The 20,721-nt window shown below is 38.1% G+C and overlaps 1 protein-coding gene across 1 annotated transcript in view; it reads left to right on the top strand.

Annotated features, from left to right (window-relative positions):
* The window catches only part of GFRA1 (GDNF family receptor alpha 1), a 147,747-nt gene that overhangs the window by 105,423 nt on the left and 21,603 nt on the right, over nucleotides 1-20,721 (top strand). Inside the window, exons 5-7 of the mRNA XM_082002537.1 lie at nucleotides 5,105-5,214; nucleotides 11,048-11,182; nucleotides 15,604-15,782. Of these exons, the coding sequence (XP_081858663.1) occupies nucleotides 5,105-5,214; nucleotides 11,048-11,182; nucleotides 15,604-15,782 (424 nt within the window). The remainder of the gene's footprint in view (nucleotides 1-5,104; nucleotides 5,215-11,047; nucleotides 11,183-15,603; nucleotides 15,783-20,721) is intronic.

Below are 20,721 nucleotides of genomic sequence, written 5' to 3'. Positions count from 1 at the left end.
GCTCTAGTATCTTTTAATGAAAAAAAAAAAAGGGAGGGGTTAAAACTATATTACTAGGTGATGGGAGTGTCATCTGTCTTGTGATGGAGCTGCTCTGAGGCTTTTTAAGGCTCCCTGCTTCATAGAGTTTCTTATGTAGCCTTTGCCTCATTTTCTTGCTGCCCACTCACTGTGTGTTTACGAAAGAAAGAGAAAACGAAAAGCTCCTCCAACAGCAAAGCCATTAGTTTGGCCACATACCAACCCCTCTTGCCACTATTGCATCCCAGCAGCAATAGCACCAGCCCAGCTATGCGGGAGCTATTTGTAGCTACAGAGGAGGATACTGCATGTGACCCCCACAAAAAGAAGAACAAGTAGTTTGGCTTGGGTTTTGTTTTTGGTTTGGGGTTTTTTTTTTCCTATAATGGTGTCATTTATCTCTATGACACATATTCATTGACTTAGTTTGAATTTTTTTTGGTGTCAGATTTATACTTCTTTGCTGTTTTGAATATTGATGCAGCATTTCCCTTACGTGACTATACTACGTCTGCCAAATGGTGTCTAGACACTAGAGCAGCTTTGACTAATTAGTGTAGTCACCCCAGTCACTCAGCTTGGGCGTTTACGTACTCCCTATATTACTGCTGTTGAGCCATAAATAGGTACCTAAACACAAGCAGCAATGTAAAGAGAGGTGGCAGTGAGCACGTCTAGACTTCACCGAACATCACCGAGGTGAGCGCGGTGGACGGCAGCCGTCCCTGCGTTGGCTTCCAGGGCAGTGAGTTGTAGCCACTCGCTTGGATGTCACAGCGTACATGCGCCCAGTCAGCGGGAGACCCAGATTCTGTCTTGGTCTGAAGGTCACCAGCGCAAAGGCAAGGCTGAGAGAGAAGATTTCTCTCTCTCCCGGCTCAGCCCCCGGGTACCAGCAATTCAAGATGCATACAGACGGAGAGAAAACGGGTAGTGAGACAAATCAACACCTGCCTGCCCAGCGGCAGGGGTACTTCTTGGGGAGGACTCCTGTCTGGTTCGCAGAGCTGCTTTCTGGTAGGCCATGATTCATACCAGGTCCAAACTAAACATGCAGTTTTAGAAATTTTCTGCAACTTCATCATTTATATCATACTTTTAAATATTGTACCAGTACGGAAGCTGAGTTGACCAACTTTAAAGAGGGAGGACTGATAAAATATCAAAGATAATTTCAGAACATCAAAGAACTTTTACAAAACCTTGAGAATAAAAAATAGCGAAAATCTGATCAATGTTGCCTACGCAACAGCCTGTGCTAATATACAATTAAATTGCCTCAAAAATTGTATGCAGATTAAACACAATACTGCTATTAACAAAGCTTATTTGTAAGCAAAATTTGGAACTTTTGATATATCCTGCTGAGTATTTGAAGAACCACTATCATAAGGAAAACAAATTAACATTGTTTTCTTTGTATTTTTAACTGTAACAAATGGTTTTACTGGTGCTAATACAAAGCATTAGAGAATAGCAGGTCCAGGATTTTTTTCTCCTCTTAGAAAAAGACTCTTTGTTGTTTGAGCAGATTTTCTTTGAATTTGACATTAGGATTATTCATATTTTTTCAATTAATGGTATACAAATTATTTAAAGTAAGCTTTCCAGAAGGTCTGCAGTTTACTTTGCGGAGATTTTACAGGGCTAAGATAGGACTCATTTAATTTGTCAGGTTTTTTCCCTACAAAGAGAGGAATTTTTTTTCTTTCAAGGAAGAAGATTTCTGTGTGGTTCTTCAGTTCCTTTCTTTATGCAAAGGAAGAGAAGAAATCATTAATGCTGCTGTGCACAGAGAGGATTTGTGATTCTTCAACAGCAAAAGAAAGTAATAGTTCCTTTAAAATTTGGTCCTCCTACCTGTTATGTACAATATAAAACTGCCTGTCTCTCTATCCAACCACCTAGCAAATAGCTACGTGTATGTACATTGCACATGGAAAATGGTGCATACTTGAAGGCACATGTGTCGCAAGCTCTGTTTGTTCTTGAGATTACCAAACTGCTTGGTCATGGGTTGGACACTTACCCGCAAGCTACTACCCACAAGTTGCTTCCTGCTGAAGGAACACTAAGTTAACACAGTATGCATATCTTTTATAGGACCGCTATTGCCTGATTGCTCTTTTTCAGCATCCCAAAATGGATTGTCTCTTTTACCCAAATAGTTCTTAATATAATGTGCAATTCTTTATGATAAGCGATTCTACGGTTCCTAATTAGGCTAATCTGTGTCTCCCTAGATAAAGAACAGTCCCACTCTTTTGGCATTGCTGATGAACACACTTTCATCAGTGCCAGTCTACTGGAAATGTTTGGGGCTAGCTCTTCACTGAAAATGGTGGAGTTATTTTATGGCAGATGGAGGTCTGTCTCTGTTTTTATTTGCTGGCCTTGACTTAATCTCCAGTGGAAATGAATCCACATAAATATCAGGTGTAGTTAGCAGCTCAGGAGAGAGTGAGAACTTTGCTAGTATGAAGTTTGGATGGCTCACTAGGGAGGAGGTGTATGATGATGTCCAGTAATGCTTGGACCAGAGGTATCTGAACTATATTTGGCTTATGAAAACTTAAATGTGCAACATTGTCAGTTCATTACCTTTTATGACCACAAAAATTCTTCAGAATAGAAATCAATCTGTATGCAAGAGGGATCAGCGGAGCAATTTTTAGCCTCCTTTAGGGTTTACAATAAATAAATTCTTTAAGCAGACTGGGTAGTAAATGACTGGTATTATTCCATAGTTATCAGTCCTTAAAAACATTTAGAGAAGGGGAATGTATTAAATGATCTCTGGACCAATGCACCTAATAATCTAAGGGAGAACTGGACATTTGAGAATGATGAAATGGTTGCAAGAAATGTTTTCAGGATTTTCAAGATGCTGATTGTATAATTGCAGCTCAAAAAGATTTATTTGTGGTCACATAAATAAATAATGAAATTTAAATCTAAGGAGCTACTTTGTTTCAGAAACACAAAAATACTTCAAATGGAACAGGCTTGCTCCTTCTACCATGGCACAGGTTTTTCATACTAGATAGATGTAAAAAGCTCTCTTCTGTCCTAAAACAGACTTCATCCAGGTACTAGTAGAATTTGTAAAAACCGCAGAAACTGTCAACTGCCTTTGTTCCCAGATGCTCAGAATGCTGTATCCAAGCGACTATCTTATTGACTGAGAGCGGAATCACTGCAGTGACATAGGGTTTCCTTGCCCAGATTTTCTTCATGGTACTACTATTTATCTCTTCCCATACTTTGGAATCCATTTCCTCTCAGCCTGTCCTCTGGTAGTACACCAGCAAAGTAGGGATTTTGTGGAAATTTAGAGATTATGTATACATATAGGGTCTCTTGAAGGGTTGGTAGAGAGCTTGACTTTTTAAAGTATTAAAAGCAATTGGATACAAATGTCCCTCACGAGGTTAAATGGTTAAATAAGGCAAGGGAGGAAGTGAAAAGCTTGCAGTTGACTCTGGTTTAAAGGCAGCCATGGATTTGCTGGTGTCAGTACAGTTAGCGAAGGGTGGAACCGAAAAGAGGTCATGAGAATAGCTCAGATAAATTCAGGTACAGTTTGCACACAGTCTATTTATAGGATGCTTTCTCTAACTAAGCCTGTGAACCTTTTGAAGTTTGCCCATCACTACTTTCAGGCCAATTAATGATGTAGATGCAATCCCATTCCAAGACAGGTAAAACAATAAAGCAAACAAAGATAATTAGTCTCTGGAGCACGTAAACAAATAAAGTAAATCACTTGTTTCTGCTAACTTTTGTGTTTTTATTGCAAAACTAAAAAAGAATATTTATGTTGCAAATCTATACAGTGCTAGAGCAGTGCTGCAAATGCATAGATTATACTATTCTGATTTTGAGGAGGCTTTGCAAAGATTAAGCACCTGATCCTGAAACACTGCTGTGAATTGTTATATGGAAAAGAACATTTTCATCCCTTTTTCACAGAAGAGAAGATTGAAGTAGGGAGGTTAAATAATTTTGTTCGTGGAGATAAAGGTCTAAATGACACTTTATAAATAAACAAAAGCCACTGCTCCAAGTTTACAAGCCTAAGCGAAGCCGTGAGTGGAGCTGAGCAGAGCAGGCCAAGATGGGCAGGAGCACGGCTGTAGGATGTGGGACCTTGACCCACCTCAGTGATACCTCTCAAATTTTGCAGACCTGAATGGGAGCATTATGTGGCCTTTAAAGCGCAAATACCCAGAAGAGTTCCTGGCTGCTAGTCCATTTTTTTTTGTTTTCCAAAGTAGTAGTAGTCTGCTAGTTGCAGTACAGCTTCAATCCTAGTGTTGAAGCACTTTCTATAAGTAAGCAGTGCTCTCTCCCTCTTGGACATGCAGTAACTGAGGTAAGTGAAGATAATATGGCCATTCAGCAGCAGAACTTGATGCAAGCACACATTCCTGTCTCAGCCTTGGGCTCAATACTGTAGGCTTCGGGTAAATGCACTTTTTACGAGAATAAATAGATCCTCAGTACCATGGCTCTGGGGGGCTATGGAGACCGTGCCATCTGGACCTGCCTGCTGCCCCAGTTCAGCCAGCTGGTTCTGCAGTCCAGAGTAGGGGTAAGCCTATTCCCTGGAAACTCAGGGCAGTACCAAAGCAGGTCCTGCCTCGAGTCATGTAGTAAGGGGACTCTGTGAGCACAAACATACAGTTTTGTGTAATCAGTAAAGCAGCAGAAACTGTGTTGTGAATCTGTAGCATAAACAGGTTCCCGTTAGAGTTCCCATCCAGGCAAAGTGACTGCCTATATGATAAAGTTGCTCTTTGTAGTCTTTTTGGCATGAAAATGCAGAGCATTTCTTTTAGTAAAGGGCAGGCCTTTTCCTGTTGTTCTGTCTCTTTTTACTGTTTTCTTACACTTTTTTGTTCTGACTTCAAAAATGGGTTCTGGAAAGAGATGCTTTTAGAAAGAGACTCTCATCAGCTGAAATGTGTCCAATATATAAGTTAAATAATATTAAGCCTTGTCCAAAAATAAAAAGAGTGTAAAAGCAAAGAGTGCCTGCAGGCTTGATTTTTAAAGATACGCATTTTTCTTCATGTTGCAGATCTCGCCTTGCAGATTTCTTCACAAACTGCCAGCCTGAGTCACGGTCTGTTAGTAGCTGTCTGAAGGAGAACTATGCTGACTGCCTTCTCGCTTACTCGGGGCTTATTGGTAAGAAGGCAGGGAAGGGTGGGGGCTTGCTCGGTCTAAGAAAAACATCCAAACTATATTTTGAAGGCCCACATGAAATAAAAACCGTGGAGTATAATACTGTACGATATGATACTAGGCAAAATTCTGCACCTAAGTGTATTGGCCCTGTTTTACCTTACAGAGATTCCTGGGGTAAATTTGTACATTGAAAGGAAATAAAGGATAAAAAATGAGAGAAAGGTGCTTGAATTTGAAAGAAAATCAAGCTTACAAAGTAAAGCTTATTAAGGTGGTTGAATTTGGACAAGGCCATGAAGTAGGAAGTTAAAAAGAACAAGAGAAACTGCAGCTTGGTTGATTTTGCAGCTGTTATCACAAGGTTCTGTAAACACCTCTTGGTCTTTAAGGAAAGTTTGCCGGACATTTTAGGAATGAAACAATAGACCAACCCAACCTTGTTTCATTTCCAGCTGCTATTCTTTTGATGATGTCCTTCTGTCCACTCTAAATGTTTTCTGAGATGCTTGTCAATGAATAAGAACCGAGACCAAATTTATCTTCTGAAACCCTCTTTGCTCCCCAACTTAATTAGTTTTGTTTGCTGCCACCTTCCTGACTGTCAACAGGCATGAGGATGCCTTTTTACAAGCCAGATTCCATGTACCACACACAGTATTTGATTCCTGAAAGAGAGGGATCGTCTCAGGAGGGTGAACTTGTGGGATAATGGTTGGGAAATAAGGAATAAGTGAACGTCAAAACTCTGAAACAAACAAATTTTAAAGGCCACCAGATAAGACGTTTTTAAGCTTACAGCCTACACCTGCTGCGTTGCAGTAATATCCCTTTCTGTTGGGTGTGAAGGTCCCAGCTGAGGCCCTGAAGCATATCCTGCTGTTAAATAAGTGTTGCTGGAGAGAATATCCAAAATAAAATATTACTAAAATAGGTTGGTTTTGCTGAAAAATTATTGAAAGCTATATTCGCTGGCTTATTGTTATCATTCTTATTACTCTAGCAGCTAACAAGTGAGGTAAGTCCATGTGGCAACTGGTAAAATGTGATGTGATGGTTTCAAAGGATATGCTTCTACAAGTTAAGAGATGAAGACAGTATGCAAAGGGTGTAATATATGAACAGTTATGACAGAATGTCATTTGACTCTAAAACAAAGAATTGAATAGCCTTGAAATCTGATCTAGCCATTCAGATTAACAAGTCTAGCTGCTGGCGAAGAGTAACTGTTACTAATAGATATTCCTGGGTGAGAGCTGCCAAGTTGTTCTTGCTGGACCTAGTGAATTTTGCTGGCAGTTTTGTTGGGTCCATTCTTCAATTTAACCCCAAGGATGACCCAGTTCCCATAGTCAGTTGTTTTTTGTGTTACTATGGGTGACCGTGCTGCAAAACAGTGTCACACATGAGAAATGTGGAATGGATCCCTAAGGACTTGAAATCAAAAGGAGATCTAATTTTCAAAGGGAAAAAAAAAAACATTTTTCTTCCTTCCTGCTAGCCCCTGGACACGTGTTGAAAGACGGGTATTGACTAGTGTTACAAGGGTTTTTACTTCTTGGTAGTAATTCTGGTAAACCAAAACTTTTATGTGCTGAAGCAGTACATTCCTGCTTCTGATATCAAGCTGATATAAAAGTGGAGTTAAATTATGTGAAGACCATCAAATTTGTAAGATGCTGAGATAGAAATCAGAGGTACAATCTTTCAAATGTCTGCTTAGCATATATAAAACCCAGGAAGAAGAGATAGATAGACTGTGGGTAAGAGGCTGTTACAGATCCATTCATTCATCAGAACTTCAGGATCTCCAGGTGTTTTAATTAAGATAAAATATTGTTCATTAAGATAAAATATCATTTCATTTAGCCATTTCATTAAATGTAGCAAAAATTGTTCCTCCATGGAGCTTCATCAGGAAATTGAGGATTCTCTGTGGAAGGTGCAGTGGATGTGATTCTGCTGTCGCATACAGTGATGTAAATCAGAGTTAACTTCACTGAAATTAGTGGAATCCCACCTGAAATAAATGACTTAAGTGGGAATAGAGTCAAGCAGGTTTTTTATCAGGTGCTTTAACAGTTAAATGGAGAACAGTCTATACAGGGTTCTTTAAGGTTTGCATCAGGGTATTACATATATAATTTTAAAGTTATGTATATTTTACAGGAATTTTGAAAATCTTAATTCATTGCTTTAGGCTCCTTAGAATCGTAGAATCATTGAATAGTTTGGGTTGGAAGGGACCTTTAAAGGTCATCTGTCCAACCACCCCTGCAATGAGCAGGGACATCTTTAACTAGATCAGGTTGATCAGAGCCCCGTCCAACGTGACCCTGATCCTTGTTATAGTAGTACAGATAAATTAATATTTTTTAAAAATTAAAGGAAAAAATATAAAAATTATTAAATGTAGAATAAGATTGGAGAGAGCCATGTTTGAAATTCAGTGCTTTGGTTACAGCCTAGTTAAGCCATCTGGACCTGTCTGCACTCCCACATCAGTTAGGTATTGCTCTAACTGCTGACTTCAAGATCTGCTTTAGCATTCACTTTCTGACACATTTTCGCTTGTTTTCTGTAAAATTCATCTAATTTCCCTGGAATTCTCAGGAATTTCATGAGAGTTTATGTGAATAAACTGGAGTTGCACTTGGCCAAAGGAACTTCAGTCACATGCCCCTCCTCCTGGACTCACCGTCCTTCTCGTTCTTAATTGACCCTCATTTGAGCAACCTCTTGGCTGTGTTTAGGTCAACTCTGCTTTTGTCTAAAATATGGAGACCTGACTGCCTACTACTGAGACTATTGCAGAACTATTTGATAGAGAGAACACAGAAAACCAAGCATGTCCTATATTACTGCCAATTACCATGGTTTCTCTGATCAGCTAGTGTCCTTCAGCAGAATTTCCAAGATGCCAGCTAGCAGGGGGGAAGGAGGGGAAGGCACACACGTTGCAGGGAAAAAAGAAAATCCACCCCAGGAAACCAAGCATATAATCCGCTTGGGTTCACATCTGCCCCCAGGTTTAAATGACAGGCTGATTTTCTACTAGCTGCTCTTTCAGCCACTCTGTTTTTGCTGGATGTGAAGTTTCTGTGCTGTGTATACACATTCCTTGTCCCATCTTTCTTGTATTCATCAACTCTAATTGTAGCTTGGTGTCTGTTACACTTTTAGCCCCTGTCTAGACCTATTTTAATTAACTTATTACCTCTTTATGATAAGAAAGTCTTACCTCAGTGATCTTTTTAATTTCCTCAATACCGTTCTGTTTTTTTAACCCTTCACTAAGCGTTTGCTACTTAGCCTTTTTTTTTTTAAGCCTACTGTTTTTTTCCATTTGCAAAATCCTCTTGATTTTTGATTTCTCTCACTTCTTTTCAGATCATGTCACATGGTTGAAATAGTGTACTGAACCATCAAACAAATAATGGACAGATATTTTAATTTGTTTTATTTTAATTTAACATCATTCCTCCTCTTATTTATCTACTGTCAAGTTTTCATTAGTGGTGCAAATGATATTTGCCTACTTTACTAAATTCTCTACCTCCATTTAATAGATTTTGAACTGTGCTATTTACTCATGTGCTAAGCTCACGTAGAATTTGAGCAATTATTACTGCAACTATCTGTTAAAAGTTGGAAGTAGATAAAGGTATGGGATTGCATTCTAATTTAAGAACATCCCAAAACAAGACAAAAGATGCTTTTTGTGACTTTGGCAGTCGGACTGCATTCATTCTCACATACATTACTGCCTTCCTCAGGTCAGCCCCTAATGTCTCTGCTCCTTTGTTTCCCATGTCATGTATGAAGCAGTTTGCATGTTGATTTGTTCAGTTCCCAGCACCGCTTGGCGACTGAAAGGCTATTTGACGTCATTCTGTGATTTGTGTTATTTCTAATGTTGCTTTTTTTAGCTTGGTGTTTGATAGCCCTTTCCTGTGTGGTATTACAGACTCTGGGATCCTGGACCTATGCACCAAATTTTCTCTGCTAGTGTACACTTTGGGTCTCTAATATTTCTCTGTCATGGTTTAGGCCCAGCCAGCAACTAAGCACCACACAGCCACTCGCTGGTCTCACCCCCACCTAGGAATAATAATAATAATAATAATAATAATAATAATAATAATAATAATAATAATAATAATGATGATGATGATGATGATGCAATATGCAAATACAAGTGATGCACAATGCAACAATTTGCTTACCACCCGGAGCAGAGATTCCCGCCCCCGGCCAACTCCAGTTTATGTACCGAGCGAGCCGTTATCTGGGGGGGAACATCCCTCTGGCCAGGCTGGGCCAGCGGTCCCGGCCGTGCCCCCTCCCAGCTCCGTGTGTCCCTCCCCGCTGGCAGAGCACGGGAGCTGGAAGGTCCTTGACTGAGTACAAGCACTGCAACTACTCAGCAACAACTAAAACATCAGCGTGTTCTCAGCATTATTCGCATACAAATCCAAAACACAGCACTATGCCAGCTATCAGGAAGAAAATTAACTCTATCCCAGCTGAAACCAGGACATTATCCTCCATCTATTCCGTCTTTTTAATGACTACTTTGATGTCAGTTTTGAGGAGATGTGATCACATTTCCTCATGATGTATAGCCTGTCTTAGAACTGTAGATTACCAAGTGAGGAACGTGTCTGCCGAAACAGCTGTCATCAGTACAAGTCTGGAATACCTGCCCTTTTTTATTTAATTTTTCCTGTTTGGTCAGAGAAATAAAATAAAGGTTCAAATTTCTCAATCCTTAGGGAAGTTTGAAATCTCTGACCTGCTGGGGTGATGCCTTCAGTGAGACTACTGTTTTGAAAAATTGCTGGTCATATAACAGTTGCCTCATCCAGATGAGTGATGAACAGTTGCTGTATATCTTTTAGGACGCAAAATATATTTTTTGGTTTCATTTCATTCTTGGTAGCCCTGAGTTATAACTGTGACAATATTTACCCAAGAATTTGTAATAGAGTTAGAATGATCCTGTGGTTGCAAGTTGTTGACAAATGTTTAGGAAACAGTCTCTCTACTGAAAAAATAGTGACACAGCGAGATTAACAGTAATTTATTACCTGCAAAGTATCTACTGTACAGTTTTATGCATGCTCGTTATGACTTTGCTTTGTTCATTGCCATAACCTGCTCTGTTGGCAGGTTCCTAACAAGCACCCTGGAGTCAACGCTTCTCCAAGACGTATTAGGGCTCCTCTCAGCATTCTCCTTGCTCAGTGTTTCAGAACTATTTTTCTAGATTGGCTGCAGACCCAAGGAGGAAACTCAGGTCTGGTTGTCTAGTTTCAGCCATTTCTTTACAGTTAGAACAAAAATGAGAAAAAACATAAGCGAGAAAGAAAAATTGGATTTTTAGCGTGCAACTCTAAGGGTGCAGGTCCACATATGTTTGATTTGGCAGCAAAGCCCTTTTAAGAGGTTCCCACCATCTCCCAGTCCATCCCTCCCCTGTGCCATGGTTTCTACCTGTCAGTTCTGCTGATGCAGCTCTCCGTGGGAACGTAATATAAACCTTTTTGGAGGAAAGGAATGGGTCTTCAATGTGTGAGTCATGTTACAGTCCTTAAAGTGGTTACATTCAAAGAACTGAGGGTGCAAAGTATGGCACAGGGCTGGGTGTTAAAAGGAAAAGAGAGACAGGAATTGTTAAGTCTGGAAGTTAGAGCCCTGTTGTGGGTCTGCATTGTGAATCCAGCTCTGAATACATGACTTGCTAAGTGCTTTTTGCTATCTTCTTAGTATGGAAAGAATATTTCAGTACAAAGGTTGCTCACAGTACTGTACTTCACTCGTTGTATTGTAATAGGCACAGTGATGACACCAAACTACATAGACTCGAATAGTCTCAGCGTTGCCCCATGGTGTGACTGCAGCAACAGCGGTAATGACATAGATGAATGCCTGAAATTTCTGAATTTCTTCCAGGACAATACATGCCTTAGTGAGTATAAAATTAGATATCATTAAAACGTGTTTTAACATATTTTCTGGAATTGCTTTACTGTTTAAGTATGTTATGATACATCAAGGCCATCTCTTTGCACTTTGTAAGCATGGTTCTGCCGTAGGTGTAAGAATTAAACAAACAAGCAATTATGCCTGATACTATGGTTTATGGCCAAGATTGCAAACACGAGAAACTCTTGGAAAAAAATTCAAACAGAGTTGTGTTGTATAGAAATATATTTACATCATATATATACATGTGTGGACCCTAACAGTCAGGCAGCATCTGTACCAAAAAATTGCAACACCTGAGTTGCTTCTGTGTAATTTAAGAACTTTATATAAAAAAAGACATATGAAGCATTGCTATAGGTAAGTATAAATTGGATTGTGTTTGCAATTTATAGCCAAGTGTCAGTTTTTTTAGGCTACTTGATCTCAGATGCCTGGTTTAACACAGGTCTGGATGATACCTATTTTCAAGATTTTGATAAATTATTGATTTTTTTTTCAGTCAAACTCGCCTCCAAATTAGGGACTGTTATAAATTTCAGAATGGATCAGTGGAGTCGATTTTGGCAGGTTCTCTTTTCAAATTTCCTGTCTGCCTGGAGCAACATAATTGGATGATGTGGAGTGTGCATCAGAGTTTTAATTTCAGATAAATGAGAAGACCAAAAGAGCTTGGCTTCCCTAGCCTAGCAGAACAGAAGTTGAAAGGATACATGATTGTCCTCTGAAATTGCATTAGAGGGGCAAGCCCAGGGAGGGAAAAGGATTACTTAACGTAGAGGACAATGTTGGCACAAGATCAAAAAGGGAGATATTTGCCATAGATATTTAGGCTCAAAATTGGAAAATTTTTAACCATCAGACTAAAGTTAAGAAATAGGTTTCCAGCAGGAGTTTGTGGGTAAAAAATTCTTACCAGTTTTAAAAGTCATATTTCATCAGCTTATGAAAAGAATTTTTTTCAAAAATAGTGAATGAACTCAGTGATCCAGAATGTCCCATCCAGCCCTATATACTTGAGTAATGCTAATGTCTGTATTTTAGCATAGCGGTCTGAAAATCTCTGTTAGTAGTTTCTCAGCAGGCAGTGTGTTGTGAAGACATGTTGTGTACAAAAAGTGAGTGACTTGAGTTGCTATTTGATACATTATTTATTAAGCTTTGGAAGAATGAATTGATTACTCAAGATAGTTTAACAAAAAACCCCAGAAAACAATTCACACTATGATTGGGTAAAAGTTAACAATATAGCATCAGGCCATCTTCAAACCTAATGAGGCTGCCATTTATATATACTGTAATACATCAGATTTTATTCATTTGTGAATGTATTAATTGCTGGAATGTTACAGGGTCCTTTTAGAACATAAAGACAGAACGATCCCTTGTCCTTTCTTTTGCTATCAGTATAAAAGCATTAATGAAGACAAATCAAAGACATTAGAGGTTACTGTGAGACAAATTATAGTCATCCTAGCTGTAAGAGATGTCTTCTTCATGAAGAAATTAGAGATGTTTCTGGTTTAATAAAAAGTTTTTTCTCTTACAGAGCATGGGAGAAGTTCCAATTTTTTTTTTATTGTTATTGTCATTAATGAGCCTTAAAACGCCTGAAGAAAATGTCATTTGTTTATTGGATGAAATTAAAATCCCTCCCACTTTTTTTAGACAAAAAAAAAAGATTCATTTTTCTGCAGTGGGGTGAAACTAGGAATTTCTTGCCAGTCTGTTTTGCTGAAGTATACTTCCCCTTCAAACTGGAAAATAAACCAGTGATTTGGGGCATTTATGGAAGATGTGGAAAACCTAGCTTAAACGTTTGTTCAAAACCCCATTTTGTTACTTCTGCAAAGTGGAATGGCTGAGAATGTATCCTGAGGGCTAGGGGACTCAGACAGCAGGAGAGCTGGGGTGACTCTCATACTGCGCTTGACGTGGAGCTGGGATATGAAGCCGAGTTTACCGTGTCCCGCATACACACTTGAAATCCTGGTCTTTCTTGCATCTCCGTGCGCACCTGCCTAGAAATTCCACTCTAGAGCTGAAGAGCCTTTTGCAACAGATGTTGTGTTGAAACTAGAGTGGAAGTTTTGATTTCAAAAGGTGGGTGTGAAAATTCCAGTCTCTTTTAATAGGTAGTCCCAGTAAAGACAAACATTGCATTGTTTTCTTTTCACATGCATTAGATAAAGTGTTTCTTTATCTCAGCATTGTCCTGCAGAATATGGGTTTATATCAGAACTGTGAAATTGGCCCAATCTCAAGAAAGCTAAAAATCCAAATTAATAGGCCCCAAATAAGATGTATTCCACCCTAAAATTTAGGGCTGTGTATTACCTTGTTTGTACTTTTATCCTCTTTATTGGAAGATGCAAGTTTATTGGTAATATTACAGTGGTCCTAATTGCTGCCTCTCCAGTTAGGATTTGGCCAATCTTAAATTCTGAAATCCATCTTAAGACTTTATTTTAGCTACTCTGAAAGTGAATGTCCTGACATTCATTTACATACTCTAGAATTCCTACTGAACTTAGTGGGATTCAGTATATCTACAGTGTATCTATATCTGTTCAAAGGATTTGCTCACACCTGCTTTATACTGCAGTAAAAAGAATTGGCAGGTGGAAGGAAAAGCATAAAGCAGTGAGTTAATTAATAAAAATTATTGAAAGGACCTTTATTAGAGCAGTTAGAAACTTGAAGCACCTCCTTAGAGTCATTATGTTTTTTGAAATGTATTTGAAATACATAGGAAAATTATATAAATAGAATACATGCTTAAAATACAATTCATATGTTTTAAATATTACAAAAATATGAGGAGGGATGGAACACCTCTGCTATGAGGACAGGCTGAGAGTGTTGGGTTTGTTCAGCCTGGAGAAGAGAAGGCTCCGGGGAGACCTTATTGCAGCTTTTCAGGACTTAAAGGGGGCTTGTGAGAAAGATGAGGACAGACTTTTTAGCAGGTCCTGTTACAATAGGGTAATGGTAACGGTTTTAAACTAAAAGAAGGTAGATTTCGACTAGAGATAAGGAAGAAATTTTTCACAATGAGGATGGTGAAGCACTGGCCCAGGTTGCCCAGAGAGGTGGTAGATGCCTCATCCCTGAAACCATTCCAGGTCAGGTTGGACGGGGCTCTGAGCAACCTGCTCTAGTTGAAGATGTCCCTGCTCACTGCAGGGGGGTTGGGCTAGATAACATTTAAAGGTCCTTCCAATCCAAACCATCCTATGGTTCTATCATAGAATCATAGACTATCTCAAGTTAGAAGGGACCCATAAGGATCATGGAGTATGATTCTATGAAATAATTAAAGATGACTAATTGTAAAGACCACCTCTACTTAGAAAACTGGAAAGATTGCATGTATATCTGTGATTCTTCTTGCAATAATGGAAACAAAGAGTTACTCAGTTTAAGAAATCATAGGAAAACATTGCTTTATATATTGACTTATTCAAGTAAAACCAAGAAAAAATCATTCCACTCTTCCCAATTAGTCTTCATCAACCCAGCTGGTTGTGGTGCCTTTTAGAAATTCTTCTTTTTGCATGTTGGAGTTCTAAGAACTAATATCAGAATAAAATGCATCTTTTTCAGATGAGAATTAAATGTAAATTATTTTATAAGGCAAGGAATACCACTGAGAAGACTTATTAATAACTTCCACATATTAGTCCCCAGTGAAATCTTTTGATTTCTTGTACAAAGAATATGAAATAAGAAATCCCTAAATCCATGCTGAATCCCCAAAGACCTGATTAAAAACTGTTTTTCTATTTGTTTATAAAAAGCCCCAACTAATTTACTCTTGCCATAAACACACTTTTTAATCCCATGAAACTATGATAAGCTTTTTAACTTTTATATTCTAAAGTTTTAGTTTAAGCATGCTTCCCTCACCTAATTATGCAGATTTTGATTGAAAAATGTAAGGAAAAGATTGTCTTAAACCATTTTATAGTTATAGGTGTATTAGTTTTACCACACCAAGCTGTAGAAATAAATTAATATTTTTCCTGCTCCCTGCTTTTAGTTTGCTATGTAACGTCACCTGTCTGAATTAGGACATAACATTCAAACCGTATTTTAAATCTTGAAAGTAAATTTTTGAGGCTTTTGGATGGTAACAAATATGATTACAGTAAGTCCTAGACCTTCTGTCAAGAATTACTGGGAACATGACAAAGAAGAGACTGCACCAGGTAATTATGTGACCCCAAACTCTCAGTTCATGTTTCTGATATGTTGAAAATTAAGACATACTTTTCATCATAAAAATTGAGTTTCTGTAAATACACATTTTCAATGGAAAAGTAATAATAATCATTAAAAAGTCAGTTTTGCTTTCTGCCATTTGTTTAGAGATAGAAAATTCCATGTAATTTATTTTTACAGAAAATGCAATTCAGGCCTTTGGCAATGGTACTGATGTGAATGTGTGGCAGCCAATCTTACCAGTACAGACCACTACAGCCACAACTACAACAGCTTCCAGACTTAAAAACACAGGTTCTGAGACCACCAACAATGAAATACCCACCCACAATGATTCACCAGCATGTGCAAACCTGCAGGTAAGAGGGTCTTCTGCTTGTTGCGGTGCATAAATGAAAGTCTTTCATAGATGTGTATACAGAGTAGTCACCCGCTGCATAAATAGATGCCTGCTGAAACTGGAATATCTGTTTATTCCCCTGTTGTAGTTACAAGCCAGATATATTGTAAAATATCAGACACTCATATTAAATCAGAAAAATGCATACTTCAAAGTGGACTTCATTGCCTCTCTGACTCAGAAAAAGGGCATAGTATTTAATTTGTTATCACAGGTTTGGATATGAATGTGTCACTCTCCAAACTCTGCCGGGATATGTCAGATTAAACTAATCCCCTGAGTGATGCAAAATCTAAGGGAACTCTTAACATCAGGTAGCATGTTCTGCTGCGTTCTTTCTTATGTTATTGGCAGTAAACGTAAGAGGTTTTTTGGCTGAGCAGGTCTGGGTATTAGAGAATATGTGGTGCTACAACCTTCACGGTGAAGAAGCTGGACAAAGATAGAAGCTATTTTGAATCAGGTGCTTTCCTGAACTGGTGTCAAGGTTGCGATGTGATTTTGGCCAAATGGCGTAGCAATTTTCTTTGACACTTCAATTAGGCTATCCATGGTGCGTCAGTGATTCTGGATTTAAAGAGGCTCATCGCTTGCTGAAGACGGTATATGCAGCTCTCAGAGAGTTTGAAGAACCTGGGCAGGAGACAACTGCAAAATCAAGGCAGGAAAGAGGTAACAGGAAATGTAAAACGAAAACATCCTTAGGCCAGCTTAGAATCTTGGGTTATAAAAATTTCTTGTTGTTAAACAGCTTGGCCTGTTTATTTTTGGCTTTACAGAAGGAAAATTGCTATGTGACACAAATGAAAGTGTTAAAGTTTTAAGGTCTCATCTGGTATTAAGATACTTTTTTTCTTGATTACCAAACTCTTCCACACTTGTAGCGTTCATATTTCAGTTACTTATAAAAAAAGACCTTGTTTTCTTCATATTAAACTGTATCAAAGTTTCCATGTTCACTAAAAGGGACAGTTTGTAACCCTCAGAAATGTATTTTGCTTCTTAATTTTTCCTGCAACACTCTTTTATATTAACCCTTTTCTAGTTTCTCCATTTATTTTGTGTTGTCAAATTGAATGTGAATTAAGATTTTGCAGAGGCATTACAGAGTACAAAATATATGGGGTTACTCATAGATGGTGTTGAATTTAGGTCCTTCTGTTTTAATTCAATTTTTCATATCTGTGCATTCATTATCAGTTAAGCTTTGTAAGTTATTGGTGAGAGGGAGATAGTTGTAGGCATATATTTCTATATGCAGTAGTCATTTGACCAACTAGAATATGCTAAAAAGAAATGTAACCTTTTAAACCTGGAACTTGGAATATCTTGCATTTAAAGTAAGACCTTGATGGGATATTATTAATTCACTTTATGTTGTATTAAAAAGTTGTTTTATAGGAGAGATCATGTTTTCCTTCAGTGTTTGTACAGACCCCTATAGAGTAAGGCCTCCAGATGCTACAAAAGTTCACGTGATAAATAATGAGCTGAAGAAATGGCAAGTGATCACAAATCCCATTGGATCCTCTTTGTTTAGCAAATGTTCCTCAAGCCTGAATAGATGTTCCAGTGTTTTGAAAATCAATTCAATTCTTGCCTTTCCTTACTCCTGCTACTTTGGCATTTTGGAGTCACATCCCACCTGAGTCTCTCAGCAGTGGTTTAAAGCTATGTTATGACTTCGAGTGCACCCCTGGTATACTTGACACAAGAAGTAAAGGTCTGTAGGGAAAACAGCTTGCTTTAAATAAATGATCTCTGCTGTTTTGTAGAAACTATAGGTAAGTCTGCACCAAAAGGTCACTGAAGTTACGTGAATCAAGCCCTTGTATTCCTGTGACATACAACGTTCTGGTGCTCGCTACTTCCTTGTGTCAGAACTGAAATGTGAAGAACAAAGCTCTTATATTTTAACACATTTTTCAAAAAATAACTTCCAAATAGAGCCAAAACAAGCCCACACTTTTTAAAAAAGAAACTTGTGTTTGTTGGACAGTATGGTGCCACTTTGTATGTGAGACTGAAACCTCAACGCAAATTTTACAAAAGAACTGGAGGCATTCATATCACACTTGGAGAAGCGTATTCATTCCAAGGCTCTCCTCCCATGAAAAATATGCCTTTGTAGTATTTCCAAAACATGAACTAGTGCGACCAAAAGCAATCTGAAGGGCTTTGTTATATGCTTAGCAGTTGAGCTGAAAGGTTTCAAAAAGGCAATATAGCCTAAACATTGTGAAAAGTAGAATTAAAAGCATTAGTTTCAGCACAAAAAGACAGTGGCAGAGAGGGGATAAGGAAATGATCATTGAGATGCTACAAGGCTGCATATCCTCGTTAGTGAGTTTAAAAATACAGTGAAGGAAGAAAGAGCAGGAAGTGATTGATTAGTATAAATTGCCCTAGAAATAAATACAGTAGGGGAAGAAAGAGCAGGAAGTGATTGATTAGTATAAATTGCCATAGAAATGCACAAATACTAACCTCCTGGGCTTGCAAAATGCAGGGCGGGTGCTAACCCAATCTGCCAAGAGTGTCACTGGCTGAGCAATTTTTGATACATTTTTTTCTGTCTTGTTCAGAATGTTTGTATGAAAAGCAAGAATACACTAATGGTTTTGTCTCTGTGCCATGTTCTCGTGCACACGTGCAAACCTGGGAGTCGGAAGGGTTGTGAATGATGAAGAAAATATGAGATACTCTTTGTTTACTTGTACTCAATATTTATTTTGAGTACCCATTGAAGGTTTGGACTTCTAAATAATTTCTGTTTCAGTGATGCTGTTTAGAAATTGTTCTTCATTTCAACTTACTATTGCTACAACAATTTACAAGTTCTTCTATTATGGTGGTATTTTCTTATTTCAAATTGATATAGAGAAATATTGATTTCTGACATGTACTTATGTTTACATATGCCTGGATTTGTGTAGTATACTTTTTTTCTATCCCTAAATTAGATCAACACTCCATGTTTGCCAGGAAGATGCTTAACTTTGTCAAGCATCCTTTAAACTCTTCTATAAACCTGACTTCTAACAAATTTTGGTAAACACAGGGAGTAAATAGTGGTTAGTTTTATATAAAATGTTAAGTTCAAGTATTTTTTGAGGCGCTTAACATCTTGCAAATGATCCTCAGCACCACATAAAAATAATTTATAAAATAACATGAATGAAAAGGAAGATGAATGCCAACAGCATGCTCCTTATACAGGCATACTTCATTAAGTAATTGCCATCCCTATCTTTTTTTCTGATAGCTTCACTCTAACATTTTCTATTTAACTGACGTATTTGTTTATCCTTCATTCTCAGTCATAACTTGTGTTCAGTACGCCAGTCAAAAAATGATTATGGTCTTTCAGTCTCATGATCTACCACCACTGCTTGAACCATCCTGTTGGATTATTTGAAAGGGAGTAAAGAATGAGTTTTGATGTGTACTCACACCATATATTCTTCAAGAAAAATGCTGCTTCTGCGTTTAGGAGAGAAGCGTGGAACTGAAAGATGATAATTAAATAAACTGCAAATGATAGACTAGATTAGACCAGTTGTTACTACAGCCACAGCAGAGATAAATAAAAACCTAAGTGTTTCATATTGGGTTTGCCATAATATTTTAGGGGACATTTTGCATAAGACAAAAATGATAGAAATCAAGATGGTTAAGGACATTTAAATGTAAATTTATGCACTGAAATCTATCAACTCCCTAGGTAGTTCTATACTTTGTTTCCCCATGTTTGTTATAAACGTCTTGCTCTAGTTAACGTTAGTTCAGCATTCAGAGGGAATTTAAGGTTTTTGTGCTTTTGAAGCAGTTTGAGTAGTGGATGCATGTAATTGAGCCCTTCAGAATGAAGGCAAGTGCTTTTCAGTCAAGTCCAGTATGTCTTTGTACTCGCAGCAGCAGAATTTTAAAAAAATGTGAAATAGTTACTAAAAAGCTCAAACATTTTGTGGGGAACAAGGGGGAAAAGAGAAATATAGATACTTAAATATGTCTATTCTTTCTCTTTGCATGTAAGATTAGTGAGTGTTTAGAACAGATGTGGGTCATATTGCAAACCGTTCTTCCACAAATTGGGACTTTAAGAAATAACTCTTATAGCAAGTCTTAGGACAAAAACAGGAGGCAGGGGTCACAGTTCTCTGAGGAGACCAGGACTTAAACATGACTCACAGACTGAAAATGACTGTGCTTTTTGATTTTAGGTTTATCTGTTGCAGATCTTCAGTGCTGTGTAAGGATCTGCTAATCTGGTGTTTGAAGTACTGTCTATAATTATTTAATGTAGCTTAATGTGTGCTTAATATCAGTATAAAGCATTGTGTAGGTGTTTGGAGAGGGTTAAAAGCTTCAGTGTAGTGTTCTGAGGATCAAGACGCAGCAGGTGTGGAGCTTTCTGGACTGGTAATTGGGTGGTGGGTGAACATAAGCAGGAAGCACGGGCAGCATGTAGGTGTGTTGCTGATAAGGGGATAGTGCAACTGCTGAGACGGTACGCTGGAATAGAGACAAAGGGAACTTGATTTATCTGCTGAGCACTAGTATTAACTTGCCTGTATCCCTGCACCCTCTTTTCCCCATCCCTTCACACAGCCTGTGAACTTTCCGTTTGGTTTTTGTTTTGTGAAAAACAAGCACTGTCCTTTCAAATGCCTGGCCTGCTCCGTCCCCCAGGAGAACTCGGACTCGGACCTCTTCCTCCGGGCACTGCAACGACATAGAAAATTATCATGTGGGGCAAAATATGGACAGGAATATGAACCTCCCAGTGCTGTGCCAGAACATACTAAAATAAAATAAAATAAAATAAAATAAAATAAAATAAAATAATACAAGAATATTGGCTAAATATTTTGAATGAAAAGATTTAAATTTACCTC

Source organism: Phaethon aethereus (genome assembly GCF_964289735.1).
Source record: "Phaethon aethereus genome assembly, chromosome: 7".
Taxonomy (NCBI): Eukaryota; Metazoa; Chordata; class Aves; order Phaethontiformes; family Phaethontidae; genus Phaethon; species Phaethon aethereus.
The sequence above is the reverse complement of the archived record's forward strand: the minus strand, read 5'-3'. Positions and strand labels throughout refer to the sequence as shown.